The sequence below is a fragment of the Castor canadensis genome, chromosome 6 (genome assembly GCF_047511655.1).
Source record: "Castor canadensis chromosome 6, mCasCan1.hap1v2, whole genome shotgun sequence".
NCBI lineage: Eukaryota > Metazoa > Chordata > Mammalia > Rodentia > Castoridae > Castor > Castor canadensis.
The window spans coordinates 66,749,250-66,773,469 of NC_133391.1; the positions used below are offsets into that span (position 1 = coordinate 66,749,250).

At 39.7% G+C, this 24,220-nt stretch overlaps 1 protein-coding gene across 2 annotated transcripts; it reads left to right on the top strand.

The window, feature by feature from the left end:
* The first annotated feature begins 6,922 nt into the window (after positions 1-6,922).
* On the top strand, positions 6,923-22,508 carry Isoc1 (isochorismatase domain containing 1). 2 transcript variants are annotated; one of them, XM_020186550.2, is made up of 5 exons: positions 6,923-7,267; positions 15,704-15,823; positions 15,917-16,120; positions 17,871-17,987; positions 21,331-22,508. In XM_020186550.2, exons 1-5 carry the CDS (start codon positions 6,968-6,970, stop codon positions 21,475-21,477), a joined length of 888 nt encoding a protein of 295 aa, XP_020042139.1. In that variant the 5' UTR covers positions 6,923-6,967; the 3' UTR covers positions 21,478-22,508. The 2 variants fall into 2 exon arrangements, with proteins under 2 accessions (XP_020042139.1, XP_073932727.1); XM_074076626.1 differs by lacking the exon at positions 6,923-7,267 and adding an exon at positions 12,397-14,728.
* The last annotated feature ends 1,712 nt before the right edge of the window (positions 22,509-24,220 follow it).

Genomic DNA, 24,220 nt, shown 5'->3' on the forward strand with positions numbered 1-24,220 from the left:
TTTGTTCAGAATAAGAATAATAACTTCTCCATGAGGCTTTCAGGACTTTCCATGGTCTGACCATCACTCATACGTCTGGTCTCGTCTCATGCAATTCACCATGTTCCCCTCACAGTCACACGTTCCTCAGTCATACTAGGCGTCACTAAGCTTCGATGTATTCTCCCCTCCCTTGGGAATGCTTGTTCTTACTATTCGGATCTCAGCTTACATGTTTCCTCCTAAAGAAAGCAGACTGCAGACAGCCAATTTAAAATGTCACTCATCCTACATCACTCCCAACTGTGTTCTAGGACTTCTCTTCTTGTCTTAGCACTAATTAGGGTTATCTCATTACTTATATGCTTACTTGTTTATCATCCCTAGCCTTCAACCCATAAGAGCATGGGACTTATTCTTCTTTTGCAACACAGAATATTTAGTGTTTATATTTGCTTGATTTAATGAATAGATGAAAAATTGAAAAGTGTCACTTACATTAACTTGGAATGACATGATGGGTGAGACTCTAGCTGGATAGGCCAAAAATTAACTGTAAGATCTTGGTGATTTTATGATGAAATAATAAAAAAATCCTAATAATAATTTTCTGCTAGATGAGTCTACTAAATAATATGTAAGGTCTTTCCTGGTTCTAAAATATATCTGGTAGCTCTTCAAATCACTTGGTTACAGCACATTCCATCTGTGTATAAAATTCCATTTTGACACTCTGCCTTTCCTTTGAAGAATATTGTCAGAATTCTCCATGGAGGAGGTGTGAAAGCTGTTTTAATTCTTGTCTTTCTTTCCTGCCTTTCTTTGTTTCAGAAAATACAAATGGAGTCAGATAATCTTATTTGGAGTTTGCTTACCTATAGGTAATCCAATAGTCTCCTAAAAACAGCTATTCAGGGATTAATTTACAATGTAGATAAAGCATTTACCTGACAATACATGTTTGATTGAATATACCTTTGATTTTTAAAATATAGTTATCTTTAGGATATATACCATGCAACAACTCTTTGTAGGCAGTATCACAAATATTTGTGTTCTAGGGGTTATAACACAGCAGTGAGCAAAACAAACAAGTTTCTGATTTCATAATGCATAAAAATGGTGAAAAACTGTTAAGAAGCAAAATGAAGCAGGAAATAGATATACGTTGTGACTGTGGTAATTGATATTTTAGGTAAGGCCATAAGAGTAGATCTCTTTAATTTGAGGAATGTGTTTCAACACAGACCAAAATTAAATGAGGAAGCAAAAGATGAGTAGCTATTTTGGAGAACAGTGTTTTCAGGCAGAATCATGGCATGGACAGAGGATGAAGAGCATCTAGGGGTCCCTGGGGCTGGAGTCCAGAGAGTGAGTAGAAGAAATTAGGATCAGAGAGATAAAACATTGGGTTGTACTTTTTAATGTAAAAAAAATTACATATATTAACATGCACAAATCTTAAGGACACAAATAAAATGTAGAATATTCCCATTATCCTAGAAAATTCTCTGTGACCCCTTCCAATCCAATCATCCTAACTACCCCCTAGGTGACCAGTATTCTAATATATGTTTTTTTGGTGGTACTAGGGTTTGCATGCTAGGCAGGTGATCTGCCACTTGAACCACACATCCATCACTTTTCTGCTTTTTTTGGATAGGGTTATTTTTTGGATAGGGTTTCACACTTTTTGCCCAACCTATAACTGTGATCCTCTTACCTGTACCTCATAAGTAGTTGGGATTATAATCATGTTCCACCATATCCAACTTGTTTGTGGAGATGGGGTCTTGCTAACTTTTTCCAATCTGGTCTTGAACTGCCTCCTGAGTAGCTAGAGTTACAGATATGTGCCACCACATCCAGCCCAATGTTCTGGATTTTATCATCAGACGTTGGTTTTGTCTGCTTTGAAGTTCATATGAATGGAATCATAGAGTATGTACTCTTCTGTGTCTGTTTTTATTTTTCAGATCCACCTATGTTGCTATATGTATAGGATATTCATTAATTTTTATTTCTGTGCATTACTCCCTTGTGTGCATACATTATTGATTGATTTATGGAAATTTGAGTTATCTCCAGTTTTGGAGTACTGGGAATAGAGATGCCAGGGCATTTGTGTGTAATTATTTTTGCGGACATGTTTCCATTTTTATTGCATACTTAGGATTCAGATTGTGTAATTAAAGGACCAGTGCATGTGTAACCACATAAAAGCTGCCATATCAATTTGTCCAAAACAGTTACGCCATTTTACATACCACTACAATGTATAAAACTTTGTTTCTATATTTTTTTGTGTTTTAATTTTAGCTGCTTTAGTGAGTGGAATGCAGGGATTTTTTTGTACATTTAATTTACACTTCCTGACAGCTAGTGGTATTAAGCACTTTTTCAAGTGTGTGTGGGACATTTATTTATCTTCTTTTGTGAAGTGTCTGAGTCTTTTATCTCATCTTAATTATTTGACTTTTATTATTGATTAACAGGAGTCATTGTATGTTCTCTTGTCTTCCTGGTGGCACAGTGTCTCTCCTGTGGCCCATGGGAAGATGATCCCTCATTTCTCTCTTTTAAGGATTTCACTAACATACTGAGTCATCACATTTGTGAACCAAGCTCAAGCTTTCTCCCATCACCTGGTAATAATGGAGCCCATGTGTGCAGAGGGATGCCACTGGCAGAACAATAGTGGATGATCTGAGCATCTAGGTCACATTCTGTGCTTGAAGTCAAATGGACCACATTCATTTCTTACGAATTTCTCTGGGGCTGCTCAACCTCATGCTTGGTGGGACTGATAGAAAACAGTTCACCATGGATAGTGCCATCGGCATGGCCGCTCGGAGGCCTACCAAAACAACATAAATTTCTTCTGAAGAGAAAGTGCAGATGCAGTGGTATCTGCATTATAGTTCTTGCATTAGGACTTGCCATAAATCTAATGTCATTGTTTTGTATCACTGATACTTCAAGTATTACAGAATTTGTCAAGTTGTATGGCTTCGTAGGCAGGGCTGCTAACACTACAGTGTAGATCTACTACAAAGGTGCTTCTGCTACTCTGGACCCCATTCAAAGCTGAAGCCATGTGTGTCACACAGCACGAGTCAAGAGCTTTTCTCAGTTGTGGTTGTATGTTGCTTCTGTGAGCCAAAGACCTCCTAAACATTGTGCTTCCTTATTTGTGGTGGGAAGTGCAAGTGTAAGAAGCAATAATTTATTCTGTACTTCAGAGGAAATGTCTTAGAACTCCACAGGACACTGGACCTTAAAATTATACTAATGTTGCAGGCCTTGACCTCGGCGAAGTGAATATTCATTTTTAGATATTCATTTTAAACTCACTGGACCTCTGCTCCTCTTCATATTCAGTCCTGGTAATGTTTCTCAACTTTTTCTGTCTTTCCACTGAAGGAATTGGGAGACAATTTTGATGTTGCCAAAATAGTCTTTTGGCTTTGCTGAGTGAACTTCCTCAGGAGGCCTATAAAGAAACCTTTGCCTCTAAATTGTGATGGCATCACAGCCCAAAGAATGACTCAAACAAGCCCAGCTTTAATGAGTAAAATGAGTTTTAGAAGTGGATGATTGCGGAGTACTGTGTTTACAGAACAGGCTGGTCCAAAACTGCTAAGAGTCTCCTGAGCTCCTGAAGCCACCAATCCATCACCTATGAAACTACTATTGATACAGCTTTACCTCTATAGCAGGAACTTGGACTTAATTTAGAGAACCACCTAATATCAAAACAGCAGAAGTCACTACAGGCTTAAATACCATAAGACACAAATCCTGGGAAATTTACTGCTTTTGTCAGGGGTTTTGCTCACTTTGAAAGGAAGGAGGATTTGTGCTGACACACAGAACAACTAAATGGTGCTTGCTGCAAGAGGGAGTTACACTGGCTAGGAGTCAGGAGGACCAGTTACACTACAGGCTTTCACACTTAGCTTTTAAATACCAATTATCTTTTCATTATCAAATATCACTGATTCCTTTATTTCTATAACTAGTATTTCCTCTCCTATGTTTCAAATGTGTTATACAGCTTTCGCATTCTTTTCCTTAGTACATGAGTCCAGTTCGCCACTGGTTAACAATTGCCAGGGACCATCTGCACTCCAGAGATATTGGCGAAGTGTTCTGATCCATCTGGTCTTCCTGATAGATTGGGGGGAGGAGGAGAAAAAGAAGAAAATTAAATAATAAACCCATGGTTAATGTACTCTCTGACTAAAATAGAGTTGCCATTTGCTTAGATGTTAACAGAGGAAGGAAAATGCTGAAAAAGGGGGCAAAACCAAGAGTTTCTTTTTGGTCATGTTGAAGGTGAGGCAACTATTAACTATCCAAGTGAGATGTTGAATAGGTACTTGTATAAAAGTCTAGAGTTTAGGGCTGAGAGCCTGGATGATGTCAGTTTGGAAGTCAAAAGTATAAGGATGGTATTTTAAGCTGAGGGTCTCTTAAGATAACTTGAGTCTTCGTGTCCTCAAATGGTCAGAGGATTGGGGAACGAGAAGAACATAGGAAAAGCACCTGGAAATGAGGCAGAAGAAGAAATGTTAAAGCATGATATCCAAGAGCTGAAATGAAGAGAGTGATGAGTTTATCAAATATTGCTGTTCACTAGGAAACATGTCTTTGTTGTGTTAATCCATTGATATTTCTGGGTTTATTTTTGTAGTACATTAACATATTAATCAATATTGTATAATCTAACTTCTTGAATTGCTTGTAATTTAAATTCTGAAAGTATGTGCTTAATTTTAATTAGCTAAGCTTCTGAGTCATATGAAATCATTTTGAGCATTTTATCCATAATAGTGATTTTGTTAAGTAGGATGGTTATATTCTATGTATTATTGGAATATCCATTTATGGGTTCCTATTCACTGACTCCTTCCAATAGCATTTATAAGTTACTTTAATTATCACTCTAATTGAATTCCTAAGAGTAGTATTTTTCAGTGAAATGAGCACACGTGCCCCTTTTCTACTACAGTGCTGCACTGCCTGACACACAGTCGAGTCTCAATACAAGTGAAGGTGCCTATGCTATCTGATGTGCTATTACCAGAAACTGCATGACTAAATCGGGTTGCCAAAGGCCAGTCTCATATGGTAGTACAGTATCTGTGAAAACTGGTTTCTTTACCAAAATCAGGAACCAATTTAAAAAATGTGAATGGATCCCAGCTACTCAGGAGAGGGAGACTGGGAAGACTGAGGTTAGAGGCCAGCCCAGGCAACAAGTTAGTGATATCCTATCTCAACAAACAAGCCAGGTATGATGGCACATGAGTGTAATCCCAGCTCCACAGGAAGTAGAGGTAGCAGAATTTTAATTCAAGGGCAGCCTGGGCAAAAAGCTTGAGGCCCTATCTGAAAAATAACTAAAACAAAAAGGGCTAGAGGAGAAGCTCAAGTGGTGAATGCCTGCCTAGCAAGCATAAAGATCTAAGTTCAAGTCCCAGTACTGCCCAAAACAAAAGAAAAAACAAAACAAAACCAAAAAACTGGATGGAATGAGTATGTTGACTTACTTGTTGAGGGGTCCTGAAACCCAGGCCCATCCTTAGTGGACTACAACTGATACTTTTTAAAATTAGTCCATGCAGACTAGGTTCCTTTTAGTAACAGCCTAGGGGCTGTTCTGTTAACATAAATTACACATCTGCATATGGAGGACCTTCCAATAGAATTATCTGAGAAAACATTATTTTGGGTCTGATGGATTTAGATAATTGTTATACATGAGATCTGTTTCATGAAGACTAGAAATTTCCAAGTTCAGCCAAATGATGGTCTTAGTGTTATTTTAAACCAGTGTGGTTCTCAACTGGGGACAAACCTGCTCCCTGGGGCTCTCTATGTCACAAACCTTTTGAACTGTCATGACCATGAAGCAGAAGGCACACTGCATCCCGTGAAGGTAAAGGGCAGAAATGACACTAAACATCTTATACATGTACCCATATCCCTCAGGAAAGATAAGTATTTCCATACATCAACAGTTTGAGAAACCCTGTCTAGCAGGTATTACTTGTACCTCTAATGGAATTTTATGGTTTACACTCCTAAATCCATCATCCTAAACTCTGAGAGTAGAGAAAGTTATTGTACACTTTTCGATTTCCTTTTACTTTCAGTGTTTTACAGTGTGCACAGGCTGGTTTTATTTGAAGGTGATCATTTTTACTCACTTGGGAACAAACAGAAATCTCCAGTTGTAGGCCTTTTCATATTTTGCAGTTACATTTCAAGTCATCCCAGAAATCAGGCTGAGATAAAGGAAGACCAAGATCTCAACTCTATAACTGGAAATTCTGTATTCTCTGGGACTGAAAAAAGAAAAGAAATCACGAAATTTCAAATCTTGGCTGGCCCTGCAAGGAATCCCTGAATTCCACTCCTCTTCTTAATGAACCTGTCTCGTTGACTTTAAGGTAGCGCCGCCGTCCTCCGGAAGGACTCTGCACCCGCCAACAGGTAACCCATCCCAGATGAGCCCGGCCGACTTCGGTCCCCAAGGCAATCCTCCCACGGCTGGCTGTCGGAAGGCGGAGGAGATGGGGAAGGACCAGGGACTCAAGTCCTAGAGCCACCTGGGGCAGCGGCGGAGTGGGGGTGGAGGGTACAGGTCATAGGTCTGCGGGCCTGGGTCACGCGGCGGCCGCTCGGTACAGTGGCGGGGAGCCGGGCGCGGGAGCAGCACACCCCAAGGGCGGGGCAGGGCCGCCGGCGAGGGCGGGGCGGTGGAGGGGGAGGGCGCGCTCCTTCCGCGCCCGCGCGCGCGCGCCCTCCGCCCACCCCTCCGCCTCCGCGGGGCGGGGAGCGCGCGAGCCGCGGCCTCCAGGGCCCGCCCCCTCCGCCTGGCGAGCCGGCGGGCGGGCTGCGCGCGGGGGCGGGGCGGGCGCTACGCGACGGGCAGTGTCTGCGCCCCGGCGGCCTCGGCGCTCGCACTCGCTCGGGGAACATGGCGGCGACGGAGCCGGCGGTCCAAGCGCTGGCGGGCGGGGGCGCCGGGGCTCCGTCGGGCACCGTCCCGGTGCTCTTCTGCTTCTCGGTCTTCGCGCGGCCCTCGGCGGTGCCGCACGGCGCGGGCTACGAGCTGCTCATTCAGAAGTTCCTCAGCCTGTACGGCGACCAGATCGACATGCACCGCAAATTCGTGGTGCAGCTCTTCGCGGAGGAGTGGGGCCAGTACGTGGACCTGCCCAAGGGCTTCGCGGTGAGCGAGCGCTGCAAGGTGCGCCTCGTGCCGCTGCAGATCCAGGTGGGTCCCGCCGCCCGCCCTCCCGCGCGGTCCCCGCCCCCGCCGCGCTCCTCAGGTGCCACAGCCGCCAGGCTGGGTGGGAAGGGCCGTGCGACAGTCACCATGTCACTAGCCTCGGGCGGGAGGACGCGCCCGTCCTAAGGTGGCCGTCACCAGCCGCCCTCCTGGAGGGTGGCGGCGCGCGCGGTACCCCCATGTGTGTGGTCCTCTCCGCCAGCATCCGCCGCGTGCGCCAGCCGCCCGCGTAACCCTAAGGCCGAGTGGTCGGCGCTGTTTTGTATTTTGATGGGTAATGGAGAACAGGAGAAAAGGGACTGTGCGGGTGTTTGTTGGCCGTAGTGCTTGTTAGCCGGAGTTGAGTTCACCACTTGCGAAGACGCAAACTTTACAGACCCTTTCCTCCTCCTCTCCTCGACCCTCGGTCCTTGGGCTTCACTTTGAGTGAGATAACCATTTACGTAGCGTTTTCCTGCTAATTGCCTAATTCTTCTGATTACATGTTAAAATGACGTTTGATCCAGAACTGCAGTAACCTCTTAAATACCTAACTTACTCTAGACCCTGAATTTCCAGTCGTGCTGGCTGAGAAAGTTGTAACCTGAGGGTAATTTAAAAGTTTCTTATTTTTATGTTGTTAAAAGATTATGTAGGCCAATCTGCACAGGAAAATTTATATTTTTGAAAGGAAACAATATAAAGGTATAGTTTAGGTACTAAACCATCCACATTTTTTTCTTCAGTTGAATAAATGGTAAATCAGTTGTTTGGAAGACCAAACTGAAATGTGGAATTTGAGATTAAAAAGGGATTTTAATATCCAAGTGTAATTTTCTTTTTTGTAGTACTTTTTTTCTTTTTTGCAGTACTGGAGGCTTGAACTCAGGGCCTTGAACTTGCTAAGCAAGTGTATTGCCACTTGAGCTGTGTCTCCAGCCCCCAAGTGCAATTTTCTGAGGATCTTTTCTTAGGTGTTTTTCAGCTGTAGAGGGAGGCTGAGTGGGCGGTGTTTCCTTTCACCCCAACACCCATGTCAGAAGCATGCAAAACAGGTACTTTAACCTGAACAAAGTTCTTAGGTTCAGAGGACAGAGTCCATAACATTCCACTGAACACTCACAAGGGACCCACAGTGGGTGCCCTGCTGCTGGAGGAGAATTGCTTTCTTTGGTGCTTAAGATCTCCTCTCCCTCTCTCCCACCTTTTTTTTGAGACAGGATTTCACTGTAGCTTAGGATGTCCTCAAACTCATGATCCTCATGCTTCTCCCTCCAGAGTACCCGGAGTCCAGGTGTGTCCTACATGACTAGAGCCCTCATTTTTATGTCTTGAAGAATTCTTATGGCTGACACTTCTCTGCAGCCTTCCCTGTCAGTCTGTTTGGATTACTGCTGCCAAATGCCTGAGATACTGGATGCATCTTTGACAAGTCCATTTATAAAGGCCAGTGTCCAAATACTGAGCAGGTCTGGAGCTATTCTGAAGATACAGACTTCTTTGTGAAGCAGAGAAGGACAATTGGGAGGCACAATGCTTTGCCAAACTAGGCCCTCACATCCAGATTTTTTTCCCTCCCCAAGGCAGGATTTTTTATATTTTGGAAATTTCCAGGTCTGACATTTCTTTAATTAAACTTTCTGAAAATCACCTTTGCAAATGCATGGACCTGAAAAGTTTTACATATTCTCAAAAGATAATGTATATTATCATTGTGGCTTTTGAAATATTTTATGTATAGTTAATTTTTGTAATGATGTTTAAAATAATAATAACAATATTACTCTTTTCCATACATTCAGAAAAATGTTACTTTTCTCACTAAACAGTCCAAGAGTTATGCTCATCAGTTATATATGTTTATTTAAAAAAATTTGTTTTTGGCAGTACTGGGGTTTGAACTCACATCCTTACTACCACTTGAGCAGTGCCTGCAGCCCTTTTTGCTTTGGGGTTATTTTTCTGGTAAGGTCTCCTGTTTTTGCCCTGGGGCCAGCCTCCATCCGCTGTCCTACCTATCGCTCTCAAGTAACTGTGATTTTAGGTGTGCGGCCTATACGTGGTTATGATTTATATTTTTGAAGTATTTAAAACATTATAATACTGTTTTAATAATCGTAATCCTTTGACTGCTCTAGTCACATGCCTCTCCTAATGTGGTAGTAGATAATAGAAAGAAGTACTATGCATAGATACAGACACCAGGTACCACATACCCTCTAGCTACCTTTTTGTACGTATATGAGGTGATACAGATACTATGTGTCATACATATATATTCTGTACACACATACATGCATAATGTGTGTGGAGATGTACTCTTAGAAGAGAAAGTGTTTCCATGGACATTTTATGGCTAGAAAAGACCCTAGCATTAATTACACATATATTTAAGTGGCAGCTTTGAGTGCACGGCACAGCGGGTGAGAACCTGGATTCAATTTTTGTTCCTTACCTAGTAATCTAAGTCATTTCCCGGAAAAGCAGAGCATTGTAGAGGTAGGGAGGTTAGGAAATTACCCAAGATTATATGTGTACATGTGGTAGAGCTGGCAAACCACGTGTAGGTAGGTCCCCAGTTAACACTTGCCATAGCATTCCTGGTTTGGTTTTTTTGCTTAATAGAATATTGATGTTGCACATTGTTTAAAATAAACACCTGTCATTCAGGAAGACCCAAGGTGGCCTACTGGGAATACTGTGCTACAGGGGATAGTAGACCCTTTCTTTGAAGCAGGGACGAAGAGCAAAGTCTGTCATGGGTAGTCCCATGCTTAAATAGTGTGATTTATTATTTCTCCAAAAGCAGGTCCTGGAGCCTCTGTGGCCCTGGCTTATGTACTGTTATTCTAGAATGTGCTCTTGTTTTACAGGGATCTGAGTTTGCCTCCATGCTGGCTGTGACTGTGGTGGCTAGTGACCTTGTGAATCACAGTAGTTGCTTGTGCCATACTGTACCTGTGGTTGGTAGGGGTTCTGTGGGAAGTAATCATTAAGACCCCCCCCTTGCCCCATCAGTCTGTGGTAAGTTCTTCCTGTCTCCTTTTCTTAAGTATTCTGTCAAAGTGACTGAGTGCCTGCTGACAGCTCAGGTAGCTGAAGACATAGCTCATGTTTCATGCATGGTTTATGTGGCTGCAGCTTTATCAAACTCTTGAGTCTGATGAGTTTAGAGACAGGGGACAGAATATAAATGAGAGGATTTATAGTGGGAACTTAGGTCATTTTTATGATTTCAGAAGGCGTTTTCTAAGTTTTAACTAATGGAAACACTTAACCCTGGAAGCTCATGTAAATTGGATGGCACCCCACCGCCGGTGCACGTTTGCAGACTTTGATCAGGGAAGGAAGCACCCAAGCAGAGGAGTGAGAAGGATGTCGGGAGGAGACTGCTTCCCTCTGTACGTGGAAGGAAAGGCCTTGGCTGCTCTGTGTGGTAGGAGATAAAGGCTTCCCTGAGAAGGTTATTTTGACCTTTTCCTCAGATGGTTAATTGAGAAGTAATTTGGATTCAGCTTTCATGTTCTTGGAATTTTTTTAAACAGGACACAGACATTTTACAGTTAGAGCGTTAGTAGAGCTCACTGGCTAAAGGGAGGACAGGCAGGGTTTAGGAAGAAGAGGGAAAGGACTCTGGTCTGCCTTAGGCTTGATGATAAGTCCTTTGCCATAATGGTAGGAAGAGCTGGTGGGTGAGCTAATGCTCAGAAGTCTGGGTAGGGAAACAGACAGGGTGTATCTGAGGCTGAGGTGCTATCAGGGCACAGAGAATCTGGATTCCTAGGTTGAGGTATGGTGTTCAGCCCATTGGTTTGATTGGAGTGAGGGTGTAAGGGTCACTTAAAAACGTTTAACATTTCAGGGTAATACACAAAACATTGTATACTTTCTTCTGTTCTTGTGACTACCTTAGAGGCCATCTATAAATAACTGTGTTTGAGAGTGACCTGCATTTGGAATTCTTTTCTTTAACTTAGGCAAGGGAAATCCTAATGTAGATTTAAATGTCATGATACTCCTAGGATCTGTGCAGCTTCACCTTCACTCCAGGTTTGAGGATGATCGTTAAGAAACACCCCAGTCCTTCACTCTGACATGGGCAACTGGCCTCCCTTGAGGCAGCAGAGAGCTCAGACTTTAACTGATAGGCTTGAGAGTAGTGTTAGGCCAGAGACATCAGTGCTCACAGTAGGTGACTATATTGTAAAAACAAGAGGACACTATTCTTCAGCACTCTAAACTGAAAGGACCGAAATCTGTTTTACCGGGAACAGATCACGTAAGGGTGAGTCTTTGGCAACATCTGGAAATCTACTTTGTGACTCACTTTCCTAATTCTGCAGTTATCCTGAGATATGCAGTCTTGGTACTTCTACACACTTATTGATGCCTAGAGGGATATTAGTAGTAAGTAATATTTAGCCTCATTAAAAGATTTTTAACGTGCTGACTGCAGAGTGTAGTGTTTCATAGGATATCACAGCAGCCTAATACATTTATTTGGTTGATTACGAGAAGCTCATTTAATCCTTGAAAAAGCCCTATGAGGTAGATACAAGTTTTTCTTCCTGTATTACAGATACAGAAATTGCATTTTAGATGACATTATTAACAATGATTTACCTAAGTTCATGAAATTGGGATTAGTGCAATTGAGATTGAGATTTGGACTCAAATACTAATGCCTATCAGCCTGTGCTGGATAGGAATGCCATAAGAAACCACCATAAGAAAGGGACTGAAGTAGAAAGAAGAAAAATAGAGGAGATGACCAAATTGGGCTATAATACATATAAGCATGGAAGTACCACAAGGAGATTCCCTGTGTAGCTATCTTAAGCATCCAGAAATGTAATTTTTTTCTTCTTTCATTACACAAAATTAGAGCAAAGGACGGTAGAACAGGTCCTGCCTGGAGGAGTGGGGGTTGGTACCAGTGGAAGGGGGAAAAGATGGGGAAAGGGTGTAGGAGGGTGAATATAGTACAAATACTGTGTACACATGTATGTAAATGGAAAAATGATACCTGTTAAAACTTCCAGGAATGGAGGGTGGGGGGATGAAGGAGAATGGTGGGGGGGGGGTGAATTAAAGTATGATATATTGTAAGAACTTTTGTAAATGCCACAGTGTACCCCCACCTAGCACAACAATAAAAAAAATAAGCTCAAAAAAATTGAAAGGAAGAAGTTACTGAATTTACATTGCGTTCTATAATTTTTATAACAGTCTGTTGACATGAATGTGTATTTGAGGTGGGGAGTGGAAAACATTGGTTTGATATAGGTAGAATTTTTTGGATTGTTTTTGGTAGTCTGGAAACCTCCTTTCTGACTTGTAAGTTATAAGGTAACACATATTTAATTGCTGTATCTTCTTTGGTTCCTCTGGGCTGTAACACTTTATTTAACTTTCATTTCTTTGAATGACCTTGACAGTTTGAGGAGTACTAACCTGATATTTTGGTAGAATGTTTCCCAGTTTTGGCTTGTTTGATATTTTTTTCATGGGTACACTGTGATGTTCAAGGAAGTCATTCTCATCACATAGTGTTTATTATACATTTTATCAATGTGCTACCATTAACTACATTAGTCAGTATCACCTCTCTGATCAGTTTGTCAGGTTTCTCCTGTGTGTCAGGTAAAGTTACTCTCCTCCCTTTATACTCTTCTATTAAACAGATTACCAAAGTTAGCCACATTCAGAGGAATGCAGACAGTATCTTTGTAAGGTAGAGTACTTTGAATCCACAAAACTACAACTGATGATCTTTCTCTGCATAAAAACATGGTTTGCCACTGTATCCTCTAGGGTTTCTTTCTGTGTTTACTGCAAGTTTATATATGATGAGTTCCTATCAGAAAGGTGTCACAGGGTGCTGAGGATTTTAGGGCTGCATTTTCTGATCTCAATCCTGGTCTAATATGAAATGCATCTAATGTTGTCACCTGTCCAGCTAACATTAGATACAGGGACACACCAAGTAACAGGAAAACGCAGAGGCCACAACTCTGAGTAAATAGAGAGTTTCTGGCAAAGTCGGGATGTACTCCTTCAAATTTTGTAACTTAATATTTTGATCATTTTGACTTGTAGTCCTTCTGAAAACAATATGTTATTTAGCATATTCTTAATAAGTCCTTGAATGTTGTATTCTTGCATTACAACAGTGTGTTATTCTCTCACCAGAAGCCCAAATGGTAGAACAGAGTTTGATCTGCTTTTCCTGCATTTTGAATCTCTTATGTCGCTTATCAATTCTTGCTACTGTCTGTTTGCCTGACTGTAGCACTTTCCTTTCTGATTTACTGTTTATAATCTTCTGTGAATTTAGAATCTAGAGCACCAAACTTTTCAGGGAGGTACAGAGAGTAAGACAATGTAGCCTGATGTATCTGAGAGCTGGAGTTCCAAGCAAGTGTAAGCCGTAGGCATGTCAGTACACGGTCACCAACGCACTTACGTAACCATCAGGAGTTTTATTTTTTATTCTTGCTGGCAAGTGGAATGACAAGTGTGGCTGAGCTGTGTCACTGTACTTTTTCAAAGAGGCCAGATGCAGGCAAACTCTTATATAGTGTGCCATAATCACATTGGGGGTGGCTATACCCCTGATTCACATTTATGAAAAGAAAATATATAGGTCTGAACCAAGATTTAGTGTTTACTGGAAATTAAAAATGACTGCTCATAAGTAGAGAATGTTTTCTAAAACAGTATCCTAAGTATACAAAAATTGGTTTTCTTGGCAATGCTTTTATGTGTGGATCATAGTCACCGCTTATGAAATGACCAAAATGGAGGTATAATTCTTGCATTACAAAATGAAGTAAGGAAACAGCTAGTGTTGGAATGCGTAATTGAAGGTGCTTGAATGGTTATTGTAATCATACTTTATTGTTAAAGTAAGAATGATGCAATACATAGTGTTAGAATGACAGATGGCTCTCACAAATCCAATACCGATTTAGTGTTGGCTTACACATGGTTAATCACTACACATAATATATACTTAGTAGTGACAGGAGATTAAAGTACTAGAGTCTCAGAACAGAACATAGAGAAAATAAAGTTCAGACTGATTAGAACAGCCACAGCATTTAAGGATAAGAGATTTGTTTCAATGGTTCATTTAATTCATATAGGACTTGTTTCCCAAGAGTCTGCCAACTGCAGAGATGCCAAGGCATTGTCGAGAGCTGTGGTGGGGGTGAAGCTACCACCATGTAATTGGGACACAGACTCCTCTAGGAAATTATTAGTAATTGCAATCTGTGAGTGCTTTTAGGGGGTAAAAATAGGATAATTAAAGGGGACTCCTAAGGGTGACTTTTAAGAGTAATGGTGTTGGTTCATTCAGGACCAGAGCACATCCTTTGGAAAGCTTTCTGTAATTTGCAAGGTGGAAAGAAAAGCGCTGTGGACTTCCAAGAATCCAGTGAAATTAAATTCTTACACTCAGCAGTAAGTTTTGCTTTTTGGTAGACCCTTACTGGACCCAAGTTATTAAAGTTGGCTAACTACAGCAACTAATATGAAGCTTAGAAATCTAATATGCAATTATCCTCTTAATCATGGATTTCCCCAATTGTGATAAATAGTGTTCAAAAATGCAGGTGTTGCACTTGAGTCTGTTCCTCTTGCAGCACAGGGCGGTTGGTTTAACAGTGAGGATATGCTTGGCATCATGTCATTTCATTGTTTTTGAACTCTCAGATTTAATTCTTGAGAATAGCATCTTCATATTTTTATCTTGGTAGCAATTATTTTTATATGCCTCTGTATTTGTTTCTGATTTGTGAGTTTAGTTTTTATGTTTCAGAGTCTGTGCTGCAGATACTCTTTTTAAAATTTTGCCATTTTCTTAACACAGACCATGAAATTTTAGTTTTTTGCTATTGTAAATTCTTTCTGATTATAGGAGCAATATGTTTTTAGATAATATTCAGTGATTTATTCAAATATTAGCATTCAGAAAAAATTTGAGAAGAAAATTACCAATACTCTTAATTATATAACCATGTGTTAATATTTTTATATATTTGCTTTTCATTCATATTTTTTACACGATTGAAAGGCTGTTGAATTGTGCTCTTCTTACAGTTAACATTTTACAGTGCACATTTCTCCTTAGGTGGAACAAATTCTTTGAAAATGTGCATATTTTTTAATTGGCTAAAAATGTGTTGTCTGAATGTGTTAAAATTGAACTATTTCTGTATTATTGATCATTGGATTATTCCTAATTTTCACGATTAATTAGAACTCAGAGAACATCTTTGTGGGTTATGTTCTTTTTCTATAATTCAGATAATTTATTGTAGAAATTGACTTACTGGGTCAAACAATAGGAACGTTTTTCTTCCTGTATGACCTCTGCTGCAAGTAAATGTCATTGTATAACAAGTGCTAAATCATTGTTTTTTTCTTCTTCCTCAGCTCACTACCCTGGGAAATCTCACACCTTCAAGCACTGTGTTTTTTTGCTGTGACATGCAGGAAAGGTTCAGACCAGCCATCAAGTATTTTGGGGATATTATCAGCGTAGGACAAAGGCTGGTATGCTTCTTTCTTTCTTCTAATTTGCTGTGACCTGATGTATGTTCGTCATATACTCAGGTATATTGCTAATTGCTTTTTTGTTTTATTCAGTTGCAAGGGGCCCGGATTTTAGGAATTCCAGTTATTGTAACAGAACAGTATCCTAAAGGTCTTGGAAGCACTGTTCAAGAAATTGACTTAACGGGTGTAAAACTGGTTCTTCCAAAGACCAAGTTTTCAATGGTACTACCAGAAGTGGAAACAGCATTAGCAGAGATTCCTGGAGTCAGAAGTGTCGTATTATTTGGAGTAGAAGTAAGTAGCTTCTCTTAGGTTTTGGGCGTAACATCATCGTGAAAAACTTACTATTTTCAGAATGTAGTTTTGCATGTAGAATGCCATGATTGTGGAAAATAGCTGCCATTTATTGTTTATCACTTGCAAGGTATTGTTTCAAACACTTTATAGCTGTTAACTCATTTAAACCCTCACAACAACTCTAGGTGTCTCCTAATATTGTAGATGAGGAAACTAAAATACATGGATGTAATTTGGCCAAGGTTGGAGAGCTAGTAAGGGATTGGGTGGGATTTGAATCTAGGCCACCTGATTCTTAGAAATTAGTAATTTGGAACATATTTTTACTAAAGGCCTTATTTTTATTTATGTGTTGTAAGACTTCATTTTGGTCATGTTTTCTACAAAAAACTCTTGGGAAAAAAATCCTAGAGTTCATGTTCATTGTTCTGTAAGTATGAATCACATACAAACCCATTTAAGGGGAAAAAATACTCTATAGATTCCTAGTGCTGATACAGTTAATCTATTTCTAGCTTTTAAATAACTATTACATTAATATTTTTTGAATTATGAACTATTAAGAGTGAAATAAAGATGACTATCAATTTAATATGATTATTTTGACACTAGGTTTCATCATAGTAGGTTTTAGTTATAGAAAGATAAACAGTAAATATTTCTGGTATTTTTATAATGATAGTGTAAATATGTCATACCAAATGCTGTTGCTGGCTTTTGTACATTTTTTCTCAATTTCATCGTAATTAGACCTCATGCTTCATCAAAATATTCTTTGAGCAGTCCTCCAAGGGTAATTTTAATGAGGCGTCAGGTAGTAATTCTCCACAGCTCTCTTGTCACGTGAGGATAAAGTTGGCATTGTGGCATTACTGAAATTTGCTTTCATTGGCTGTATAATGCAGTTATTGGACTGTTTTTACTTTGTATATACTTTATATATTGAAATGTTTTTAGTAAGGAATTGTTTTATGTGTGTGTTGTGTGTGTGTAGGAGTGTTTTTACTAAAGAATTGTTACCAGTTAGTATTTACAAAGTAGGCGTTGGTATATACAGGTGTTGATGACATTAGTTCCTGATTTTTAGATGAATAAACGGAAGCCAGAGATGGTGACTGGGCTCAAGATCACTGAGCTAATTAGAGGCAAAAGCTAAACGTAAAACAAGGTTGTTAGATTTGTGGTGCTCTGTCTGTTTTATCATGTTGTATATTTATCAAATGCTTTTAGGTTACCATGTTTTTACATATGATAATGTTTGCCTCTTTCATAACTTATTTTAGTTTTTCCTACCTTGACTACTGGACAGCTTGTAATAACTTAGTTTTCCTACTGGTTTCTCATTCTGCAATACTGCAGACTCATTCTTTGTGTTTGGCATTTGGTGTACAGCAATAAACCCAAATGCAAATGAAACACAAACTGAACAGTAGTAGTCAGCTACCTGAGGCTATTTAGAAGGTGCAGATGAAAATCATTACAAATTTTCACAAAACCCTTGAGAATATGTTCAAGGTCGCCAGTGAAAAACATTGATGTAATCTAATTCTTGATTTTCCAGATGAATAAACCAAAGCCAGACGTGCTAATTTATCCTCAGACTCACCTGGGTGATTAGAGCAAGGCTAGATGTTGAACAAGGTTGTTAGATTTGTAGTGGTCTCTGTTTTACCATGTTGTTTTACACTTTCAAAATATTTTCAGTTTACTGTGTTCTTATATATGATTTTTTTTATCTTCCAACAAGACTCATGTGTGCATCCAACAAACTGCTTTAGAGCTGATTGGCCGAGGAATAGAGGTTCATATTGTTGCTGATGCCACCTCATCAAGAAGCATGATGGACAGGATGTTTGCTCTTGAGGTAATAGTTCTGCTTGAAAATAAGTCATTAATCAAGTTAAAAATAAAAAAGAAGTAAAGAAAAATTAGGAGTGTTGACTGTGGAGTGCCAACAGGGAAACAGGCCATAGCTGGCTCCTACAGTTGTTTAAGGCTCTGGGTGACTGTCTGTTTCAGTTATTCCTGAGCAGTGAGTCCCATATTGGAGTTAAGGGTGGAAATAATTTTGTTTTGCTAAACTGTTTTCAAGTCCATTGTGACTGTTGGATTTGCTGAATACCTTTATTTTCATGCTGAGGCCCAGATATTAAAAGTATTTCCAATGAAGTAAAAAGCCATATAAATAAAACAAAACCTTCCTTATCTGTAAAGAAATTTCAAGGACATGTCCTTACATTCATGTTTCTTGGGTATGTGTTTTTTTTTAAGGTATTTATCACAAGGAATTCTGACTGTTAGCAATTCTATCTTCCCATAAGGTGTAGATTAAAAACATAGTCAGCTAATTACCATCCAGACCTCATTCTTTGACAGCCTGTCTGTCCATCATGTCAGTGATTGGGAGTTACGGTGTGGGTAGTAATGTGGTTTTAAGTGCAGAGCCGGTGTTTCATAAGTGTGTGTCTTTGAACAAGTTACACAACCTCCATGCCTCAGATCACTCACTGGTGAAGCAGAAACAGTATGAACTGCAGTGTGGGTTAATTGAGGTAATAGGTATGTCTGCAGCAGTCGGTATAGTGTGACACAGTAAGTACTCAACTGCTGGATGCTGAGTTTTATTCTTTGTTATTATTACTTGCTGTTGTCTTCCCAAGGTTAATCTTACCAGAAATGAATAAGCTACAAGATCCATAACGGGCTAGTCCTGAGAAGTTCTAGGGAAGGGAAAAATCATATATCCGTGTGTATTAAATAGTCACAGTTTTACTCATCCCTTTTTAACCCAGAAGAAAAAAAAGTGGGCTTGTGGCCAACTATGGCCAGTTGGTGGACAGGAACCTTCTAGCTTCCAGGTGTGTCGGGAAAAGCTCCTGCTGTTTTCTGTCTGCACAGGCACCTGTCAGGTACTATGCAGAGGTTTAAGAGCTTGTTCTAAAAGCTGTGAATTCTTCTGTGCCATGCCTAACAGATTTCTTGGCTATTATTTATTTAAAACATTGTTCAATCTCAGTCTTGAAGCTAATTAGTATTGTATAGGTGTCAGCTTACACACATGTATTTCTGTGACATGAGCATACCAGTCTGCCTCTGCCCAGTGACCTGACTGTCAGCATCCCTGAGGACAGCTGGGACAGAATGAACCAGACCGTGGTCAGTAGAGTACTAGAAAAAGATATACTTTGTAATCAGGGTCCTTCCTGGGCCAACAGATTTCTTCCTTGATCATGGCAAATTTTCTCCCCTTTCTGCCTCACTAAGGAAACTAGAACGATGAGTAAGAACAAACCTTTGTTGGCACGTTGAATCATACAAAGCAGTTTCATAGATGGAACGTCTGTGATTCACAATGAATCCTTGAAAGAGCCTTGATTCAATAGTAAAAGGAAGGAAGGCAGGACTGAGCGGGTGGCTGGCAGGGGTGAGAGTTGGGCTTGAGTAAGTGGACATTCAGTGCTTTTTCCACACTCATCTTACATGCCCTGCTGTTCTGTCTAAGGCAAGCACAGGATGTTCTGAGATCTGAAGAGTTTTGGTAAGATAATCAGCTGACTAAACTCAAGGAGTAGGAAATTAGAGTTTCCAGAAATCTTTAAAACAAATTCACCCCTGATATTTGTCTGACCTTATAGAAGGCTTTGCAAACCTACTCTGTACCACTTTCCTGCAAAACTCCCTGCCATTTTTCACTTTTTAGAGTCCTGGTCAGTTGCTCTGCCCCCTTTTCTGTACTGGCTGTTGAGGATAAAACTTGCTTCCTAAGTAGGTTTATGGCTTTTAGGTTTCTGTGTCCTGCGGATAAAGAGAAGGAACCTGCCAGTGGAAAGGCTGGTTCTGTGGATGTGCAGCTATCTGAGGGAAGATTTACTTACACTTGCACATATGTCCTGGCTATCCAAGTGCACCCTCCTTATGAGGAGACTGAGTTGGGCCTTCTCTCTGATTTGCCTAGGAATTGTTTTTAACCACTTCCTCTTCCGTGGTTCTTACAGTGGATGCTTCTTGGAATAACAGTTTGCCCTGTTTCTCCCCAGGGTTTTCCGTAACAGATATATGCAGAGAATGGATCTCTGCTATGGAGTTTTGTTCTCTTCTTCCTTCATTCCTCCCACTTCTCTGATTTTTCCCATTGGACTTTCTGTTCTTTGTCCTCTTTCCTTCCCTTCTCCCTCTTCCTGACCTTGAGATTTCCGTCCTAGTTATTATGATTACAATGCAGCAGCTTGGCAAGGAGATTCTTTGACTTGTTAGGGAAGCTTTACACAACCCTACATTTTATACTCTTGTTGAGTGATTTAAAAAATTAATGATGGCAGCAGAGGGGGTGGTTTTGTTAAACCAGGGCACATTCTTAACCATCACATGAGGTGCTTTTCTTCTCCCGCCACTCATTTCTAGACAAGGGCTCTCTTACTTACGGAAAGAATTCACATGCTGTATGTCAGATGTTTGTTGGCAGAAAAAGGAAATTAAGAATTCTCATTTTAATCTTAGTAGTTTTAATGCAATTAAAAATTTAGTTATATGAAATTGGAAAATAAATTAGCACTGAAATATTCTTGACAGATGTAATATTAACTGTAGCACAAATTCTTTTTAAATAAATAGATGTCAGATGCCAAGAATGCCAGACAGAAATGTTAACACATCTCATAGTGTCATATATTTCAGTTAGCTTGTATGGGGACAGGGGCACCTCTTTTTTTTTTTTTTGGTGGTAGAAATAAAAATACAAGAGTTTAATATTTAGAAATCAAAAGCAGTCCTCATTTGAGTGAGTGACATGAGAGATGAGACACAAATCTTTAGTATTTAGGGAACAGCAGCAATGAAAAATGTCCAAATAGTCCATGATGTAGATACAGTGTGTAGCATTCTTTCTCTATCATCTTTTACATGTTTACAGTCATTTGTCTTGATTACCCTCCTGCCCCTGTTGCTCTTGGTCATCACATTGGCTACCTGGTTTCTTTTTACTTGTGTCTAGTCCATTTTACTGATCCTGAGAATACACACAGTGAGTTTGTGGTATGGCTGGTTTTGAAGTCTTTCCCCATCTCTGAGTTTGGTGGTTTGACTGAGAACCATGGTCAAACATTACATTAGAGGAATGTAATTGTTGTGTCCTGGCATACTTCAGCTGTTTAGAAGGAGTGTTCCTTCTCTTGCTCACTTCTTGTTAATGTTCATTTTTTCTTTTATAGCGTCTTGCTCGAACTGGGATCATAGTGACCACGAGTGAAGCTGTTCTGCTACAGCTGGTGGCTGATAAAGACCATCCAAAATTCAAGGAAATCCAGAATCTCATTAAGGCCAGTGCTCCAGAGTCAGGTCTGCTTTCCAAAGTATAGGACATTGGAAAGACTGGTATCCTCCTCACCATCAGGTGACAGGACTGTAAGCTCAGACAAGCTCATGTCTCTACTAGAATTAAAATGTTAAGTCAAAAATGGCTCCTTTTTTGCGGCTCTTAGTAACATTTAACAGCTAGATCATTTGGGTACCAGCATTTAGTTACCGATGTCAGAAGCTTCAGGTGCTGCTTACCTTCTTTTTTCTTAATGGGCTTTTATTTATTAAAACATTACAATGGAGGTGCCTGTTTTGTCTATACTGTATACATGATTATACCTTTCGAAAGTGCACATTTGGTGAAGTTTTCTGAAATTGTGCACTTCAAAGAAAAAATATGTACCAATAATGATTTGCCTTTTATATTATTGTAAGATATATGTTATAATGTTAATGTAGATTCAGTGGTTGTACTTTACAGGTTGATTGAAATAGAATTATTATACATGGGTTTACAAACAGGATTCTAGATCATGTACCTGCTTGTCTCACAGTGTTTTGGAGTATTTACTGAGTGAGTTGCATTGATCTATCCAGACTGAATTATGTTAAATGATTACATACCTTTCTTGATTGTACTGATTTTCTTACTCTTGTCACCATTACTAATTCTCTGTTATTTTTTTTTCCTGCCTGATTCTTACCATGAAAGACCCATTAATTTTGTAGAAAGATGGAATGATGTATAATGCTATGTGACTGGCAGAGGGCTGTTTTAACATGTTTGATGTAGGACTACAGCTGAATGAATGTCTTTACAACAATCTGGAGTACATAGCATAGTTTGCAGAGAAATACAGTCTGGTAAAATGTAGTTTTTAAATGTTCATACTCTGTTTTATATTTTCTCCGCTGACCCTCCAAATGTTAATGCAGCCGGCATCAGTAATGATTTGGTAGTACTAACTTTGTGATCGTTATTACTCTTCAATAAATTTATTTTCATTACTTAGAGTGTTTTAACATTTTTTTTAATATTGTGTGAAATATGAAACATTGTTGTCTTTTATATTAAAATAATTAAAGAAAATGTATTGTGAGCAGAATTATTTTGTCCTTCACAAGACGGCTCAATGAATAATAGTTCAGAATTGTCATATGTACTCAAAGGTAATGAATTTTGATATATATAATGTTTTAACTCATGGGAATTTTCACAAAAGGGAAATCCTTTGCAGGTAGGACCAAGGGATTTTAGTGAGGGGCCTTCATTGTTCACAAGCACTGGAAATGTCTTTTATCTTTTTGTCAGTGGTAATCAACAGCAGCTTAGCATTCTTTTTGTTGGTATATTTAAATACTTTTTCCAGATATCTATGAGTCAAAAGGAAGAGTTAGGTTTCTAAAGTAGTTTTTAATAAATTTAATTTAGTGGTTCTCAAACTTTACTATCAGTGCACATTTTCTGGGCATCTTGTTAAGATGCTGACTGTAGCCTTTTTTTTTTGCGGTAGTGGGGCTTGAACTCAGCCTTCACCTTGAGCCATTCCACCAGCCCTTTTTTGTGAAGGGTCTTTTTCCAGATAGGGTCTCAGTTTCAGACTGTTTGCTTGGAACTGCAATCCTCCTGATCGCTGCCTCCTGTGAAGCTAGGATTACAGGCTTGAGTCACCAGTGCTTGACTCTAGCATTTTTTGCATTTCCAAAACACAAAAAAATAAAGAGCCACTTCCCACAATGCTGCTGAGAAAGGGGAGCACACTTAGGGTAGAAAGAATTTAACTCACAAACAGCTGTTCTTCCCTTTTGCACTCAGGCCTTTCCCACCTTAAGAAAGTACCATAGCAGTGAACCCTTTTCAGAGCTAAAATCAATTTTGTGGCACAAGACTAGTTTCCTATGACAGCTGTAACAAATTAGCACAAGTTAGCTATATTAGAACTCTCTCAGAGTTCTACAGATGTCTGAAATGGGGCTCACGGGTGAAATCACATTGGTAGAATTGTGTTCTGGAACCTGTTTGGGTGAATCTGTTACTACTGCTCCAGGCTTCTAGAATCCACTCACATATTTTCGCTTTTGTGACTCCATTTCATCATCTTAGGCAACAAGCTGTACCCAGTCCTTAGGACATGTCTACCTGACTCTTCTCCCTCCCTCTTCCTAGCCTAAGATCTCATGTAATTGAAGGTCCACTTACAGTGATTTTATTCATCTATAACCTTAATTCCTCTGTGGCCATGTAACACATTCACAAGCTCCAGGGATTTGGACATGGATGTCTCTGGGAGGCCATTTTGTATAACACAAACACCACCAAATGACTTAGAATTTTATTTCATTCTGTCATTTGTCCTATTTCCATCTTTTCCACTATGTCTTTGAAGGCAAGGCCTGTGACTATTTGTACTCCTCTGGAAATTATTTGTACCTCAGTTTTAAACATACTGTGTTCTGGGGATAAAAAATACACCTAAAAATTGAACAGTGTTGGTGCAAAATCAGACCTATCATAACCTCTTGGTAAATGTGGGTTGAATTAAATTATATCAGAGGTCCAGGAATATTAATACATTAAAGTTCAGAATAATTTAATTGTGAATTCTGCCTTCTGTTTTGTAGCTCATGCCAAGAAGGTGGCAGGAAAACTGAATTGATTTGAGTGTATTAGGACTTGAAACTGGAATCATCTATAACTTTATAGGATAATGAAATAAGTTGGTGCAAATAAAGAACTTGACAATATAAGCAAAAGAGTAGTTCAGTGTAGTGAATCACCAGGCGCCTAGGAGCAGGGCAAGA